General features: G+C 62.1%; 1 protein-coding gene across 1 annotated transcript; it reads left to right on the top strand.

Annotated features, from left to right (window-relative positions):
- The first annotated feature begins 2,507 nt into the window (after positions 1-2,507).
- Positions 2,508-3,214, top strand: RPRM (reprimo, TP53 dependent G2 arrest mediator homolog). The gene has a single exon (XM_051810229.1). The coding sequence runs from the start codon at positions 2,583-2,585 to the stop codon at positions 3,045-3,047; it is 465 nt and encodes a 154-aa protein (XP_051666189.1). The 5' UTR covers positions 2,508-2,582; the 3' UTR covers positions 3,048-3,214.
- The last annotated feature ends 2,378 nt before the right edge of the window (positions 3,215-5,592 follow it).

The raw sequence follows: 5,592 nt of genomic DNA, 5'->3' as shown, positions 1-5,592 counted from the left end.
TTTTCCCAGCTGGAAGATGGAGAGGGGTGTGAGGGCAGACCTTGACCCACGTTCTTGCCAGGGAGGCAGAGGGACCACACACTTCAAACGGGAATCATGTGGAGTTCCAACATCTCTTCCAGGTTTTCTTCTGGCTGGAATAACTGCCAGCACTCCCATTGCTAATTAGAACTGATACTGTCTTCTTTTCCAGCAGGAAAAACAAAGTGTTCCCACTGAAGTGTCCCGTGGGATGAGGCAGAGGCATGGCCAGCACGGCCTTGGGGAGGGGGCCAAGTGGGGATTGTTGCCCCCAAAGAGGCCAGAGGGATGGGCTGCATCGAGACCAGGACATGGGAGTGGGATACATCCAGGCTCTGGATGGGTGTTGTTCATGGAATCAGAGAATCATGGAATGGTTTAGGCTGGAAAAGCCCTCTGAGCCCATCGAGTGCAACCACCCCGCAGTGCTGCCACGGCCACCACCAACCCGTGTCCCCAGGTGCCACATCCACACGTGGAACAGCCACCAAGGGAAATTCCCTGCGAGAACTCCATCAAACAGCATTTCTCCGTGCTGGCCTCGGCCTCCCTGAGGGCTCATTCCCATGGGGACCATCCCTGGACAGCCCGAGGTGCCACCCAGATATCTCACCCCTGTGCCGCGGCAGGGTTTGCTCACAGCCCCCTCCCGCATTCCCGGGTGTGTTTGGGATAATGGAATCTCCGCTCAGACAGGGAGGGGGCAGAGTTAACCAGGGCAGCAGCTCCGAGCTCTGCCTGCATCCACATCCTCGTCCAGGAAATACCCCAAATCAGCGCTCAGCCCAGCACGGGAGTGACTGTCCCGCCCATCCCTGGGCATTCCAGGGAGCTGGAGTGTCAGGACACACTCCCAAACCACCGCCCTGGCTGTCAGGAGCTGCTGCCACCTTCCATTTATCCCCCAAACCTCCAAACCTCCGATGGGAAACTCGGTCCCAGGAGCGGCACCAGGGCTGGGCACTCCCTGAGAACTGCTGAGGGAGGGGGACACGAATTCCCAGCAATTCCCAGGCACTCGGGTGCCTCTGGGAAGCCGTTTTGGTCCCTGGGGTGCTCGGGTGCCTCCCCAGGGCTGGGCAGGGGTCTCAGGGGTGCGCGGTCCCGGTGCCCCCGCGGCCAAGTGCAGCCCCAGTGTCACACCAGCTGCCACCATCCCGGTGTCACCGCTCCCGGTGTCACCTCACCTGGGCACGCGGGGAGGCTCCGAAAAACTCCCCGTGGTTGGACCTTCAATGAAAACAGACCTGAGGGGTCTTTGGGGAGGGGGAGGTTCAACCGACTGAGCCCACAGGTCCCCAGAGGGCTGGGCCGGCTCTTCCCGCAGCCCCGGGACTGGCACTGCCCCTCCTCGCTGCACAAACCTCCTCCAAAACAGGTTTCCCCCCAAACACTCCCCAGATCCACTCCCTGGAAATGCGCAGCCCAAAACCCGCTTGGGAAATCCTGCTCCCCCAAAATCTGCAAGTCTGTTCCCCTGAAAACACTCCCGAACCTCATTCCCCCAGAGCCATCTCCCAAAGCTCCCTCCCGTAGGAAAAGTGCATCCCTGAAATCCGTTTGCCGGAGTCACTGCACAAAACCCACTGGCAAAAGTCCTGCTCCCCCGGATCCCCCTCCCCACAGCCCTCCAACCTGCTCCTTTCAAAACCCGCTCCCCAAACCCTCTCACGAGACCCTCTTGGCCCCATCCAGGTCTCCAAGCCCCCCGACCCCGTTCTCCTTCTCCCCAGGATCCCCCCGCCGCCTTCCCCGCACCCCCGACCCGCTCCCCCGCCCACCGCCCTCCCCGACCTTTCCCGCTGCCCCCTCTCCCACCCCCCAAATTCATTCCCCTCTCTGACCTTTTCCCTCGCCGATTCCCCCATCCCGCTCCAAAGCCACCCCCCAAATTTCCCGCGCCGACCCCCCTTCCCGCTTCCCAAACTCGCTCCTCTCCCTCCCGCCTCCAAACCCTCTCCTCTCTCTTCTTCCCCCCCTTCTCGACCCTTTCCCACTCCAATCCTCCCTTCAACCCCCCAAAACCACCTCCTCTTCCTCCCGCTCTCTCTTCTCCCCACCCCAACCCTCCCTCCAGCCCCGCAAACCCTCTCCCTCCCTTCTCCCACCTCCAAAACCCCCTCCTCTCCCTCCCGCTCCCCTCCCTCCCACACCAATCCTCCCTCCAGCCCCCCAAATCCCCTTCTCCCCCTCCCTCCTCTCCTCCCTCCCACCCCAACCCTCCCTCCAGCCCCGCAAACCCTCTCCCCTCCCTTCTTCCACCTCCCACCCCCAAACTCGTCCCCTCCCTCTCTCTCCCGCCTCCCCGCTCCCCTCCCCGTCCCTTTCCCACTCCCACCCTCCTTCCCGTCCCCCGAGCCGTCTCCCCTCCCTCTGCCCCCTCCCTCTCCCCGGGGCGGGGCGGGCGGCTCCGCGGGCGCGGGTGGGCTCGGCTCGCTCGGGCTCGGCTCGGGTGGGCTCAGCTCGGTCAGGCTCGGCTCGGGTGGGCTCGGCACGGCTCAGCCCGGCCCGGCACGGCCCGCCTGCATGCGGCGGCGGCGGCGGCGGGGCTGCCGGGCGGGATGAGCGGCTCGGGAATGCCGGGCGGGATGAGCGGCTCGGGAATGCCGGCAGGGATGAACGGCTCCTCGGCGGGGCTGCCGGGCGGGACGAGCGGCCCGGCGGGGCTCCCGGGAGCGCTGCCCGGTGCCGGGGGACTCCCGGGAGGGCCGAACGGCTCGTCGGCGGCGGCGGCGGGGCTGCTGGCGGGGGCCGGGGGCGCGGCGCTGGAGCTGGAGCGGGCGCTGCGCTGCTGCACCGCCGCCTCCGTGGTGACCGACGGCAGCGGCGCGGCCGAGGAGCGCAGCCTGTACATCATGCGGGTCGTGCAGATCGCCGTCATGTGCGTCCTCGCCCTCACCGTCGTCTTCGGCATCTTCTTCCTCGGCTGCAACCTGCTCATCAAGTCCGAGGGGATGATCAACTTTCTGGTGAAGGACCGCCGGCCGTCCAAGGAGGTGGAGGCGGTGGTGGTGGGGCCGTACTGACCGCCCGGCCCCGGGACAGCGCCCGGACACGCCGCGGACACGCCGCCGTCTCGGCTCGGAGCTTTTTCCTCCTTAAAAACCGTCCCACGGACGATTCCCGGGATCCCGGAGGCCTCGGAGCCGCCCGGCCCGTCCCGTCCGCCCGCGGGCTGCCAAGTAAAACGTGCTCTCATGGCAACAGGTCTGGGGGTCCTTATTCCGTCCGCCTTTATCCGTCCGTCCCTCCCTGCGGGTCCCGGGGTGCCGCGGAGGGGCGCGGGGGGCGGCCGGGATGCACCGGGATGAACCCTTCCCTCTCCCCCCGTGCAGGTTTTTCCTCGCAACTGTGCTAAAATTTCCCTTTTCCAGCGCTTTTCCAGCCCTCCCCCGTTGGACAAACCCGGGCAAACCCGGGACCCTCATCCCTGGGCGAACCCGGGACCCTCATCCCTGGGCGAACACGGGACCCTCATCCCTGGGCGAACCCGGGACCCTCATCCCTGGGCGAACACGGGACCCTCATCCCTGGGCGAACACGGGACCCTCATCCCTGGGCGAACCCGGGACCCTCATCCCTGGGCGCGGGGGAGATGCTGGGACTGCGATCCTGCCCCGTGGGTCCCGCGGATCCCGGCTGTGGCCAGGGAAATAACCCCAACGACCCCGGTTGTATCCCCTCAGTCCGGGTTTGGCTCCGGAAAACCACAATACATAGTTTTTTTTAACCCAGCTGGCCAACAGGTGACTTCGCACGGTCACATTTTGGGGAGGGAGAAGCTGCTGCTCGCACGGGGTTCTGTTCTCTCCATCCCTTCCCTCCGCGGGCACACGGACAGACAGCATCTTCCTGAGCTGTTTATCACACCCGCGGGGGCTCCTCTGCCTGCTGGTGACAAATGAATATCTCCGCGTTTGCTGGGAGGGGAGTGGGACCGGCACAAACACTCGCCGGGGACGCGGCAGCGGGATGGGGGCAAGAAGGGCTCAAACAACGTGCCTGTGAGATAACAGTTCTCACGACCCCCAAATTCCCGCAGTAAGACGCTAATTGTCGGTATTTTTAACGCCGATAACGATCGGGGAGTTTTCTGGAGCAGCCAGCCAGACTCCAGGCTGTTCGGTTCATCCCGGCTGCGGAGATGGCTGAGCTACCAAAGTGTTCCAGACACCTCCAGGAGATGTTATCAGGAGCTTAAATTGTGATGGACAAGGTGAAACTCGTTGACACCTGAGCTGGAAGGGCGGGGGGAAATAAAGCTGGAGCCTGACACAACATCTTCTGCTGGAATCTGAGACAAAGCAGAGCATCCCGAGGGAGTGCAGTTCCCCGCGTGCTCCCTCATTTACAGCTACATTTAAGGGAAAGACAAAGAACAGATCTGCCTGTTCTCTGGGGAACAAACACACTGTGGGCTCGTCATTACAGCAAAATAAACGTTCCTGAGCCATCTCAGCTGAAACAGCCCTGAGAAATTGAACCAAAACTCTCCTTTCTTTACCCTTTAGTGCCAGAGGAATGTTAGATAAAGCAGAATTTTAAGATAATACAGTAAGAGGGAGAACTAATACAAATGTTCCAGTCATTCCAGAGCATTTCCAGCTGTTTAATGTGCATCACTGGGTGGTGTTATGGAGAACACAGCCATTCCCATACCTTGCCTTGCAAGGGGTGCACTGAGTGCGTGGACACTTTCTGGGAGCTGGATTCATTAGGCATCCTTTCTTAATTATAGGGAATGCTTGGATTATACATTATATAATTATACATTTTGATTAACCTTTGCCAGAGGCCACGGCTTTTGTCTACACCATCAGTGTGAGGGAAAGTAAACTCCTGGTTCTGTCATAAAATTTTGGCCTTTCAGCCTCAGCCCGAGATCCCTCTTTCCCTCTTTCCCTGGTGCCCAGGGACCCTTAGGAGGTGGGAGCCCCCACCTAATCCAGCACTTGTGACTCCTCAATCCCTCGGAAGAGGCTCCATTTCAGGCAGGGAACAGTTGGGAAAGGGGTGGATGCAGAGCTGCTCAGACACATCCAGTCCCTCAGAGGGGCTGGGGCCTCTCTCCCTCCCTGCACCGCGGGGATTTGGGAATTGGCACCGGGAATAGATGGAGACCTGGGATGTTCATCACCCCTGGCTGGGCAGGAGGGTGGAAGGGGAAGAAGAACCTCTGAGATCCCACCCAGAGCTCTGGCATCACCTCAGCCCCACGTTGTCCAGGGGGATGGAGGAGCTCGGGGGATGGAGGAGCTCATCGGCTCTGCTCACTCCTAGACGTGCCTCCTGCCCGTCCTCTGGGTGTTCCAAACACCTCCCTGCCTCAGGAACCTGCTCCTCCTGCCCAGGGAGCACCTTGGTCCCTCCCAACACGTGTGTGAAGCTGTGCCCTGCGTGTTCCAGAGCAGGAGCCTCCTGGGGAACAGAGATTTCTCAGCTGCGCCCGACGTTTCCGGGGCGTTTTTGGGAAAGCACCTGGAAAGCTGAGGGGAGTCTGTGGGGTCAACAAGCCCAGCTCCCTCAGCTCCTGGAAACAAAGCTGCCTCCTGGGGTGCTGAGGGGCCAGGA

This window comes from Manacus candei, unplaced genomic scaffold (genome assembly GCF_025592945.1).
Source record: "Manacus candei isolate 608988 ecotype Guabito, Panama unplaced genomic scaffold, ASM2559294v1 h1tg000077l, whole genome shotgun sequence".
NCBI classification, from domain to species: domain Eukaryota; kingdom Metazoa; phylum Chordata; class Aves; order Passeriformes; family Pipridae; genus Manacus; species Manacus candei.
This window is presented reverse-complemented; position numbering and strand designations above follow the sequence as displayed.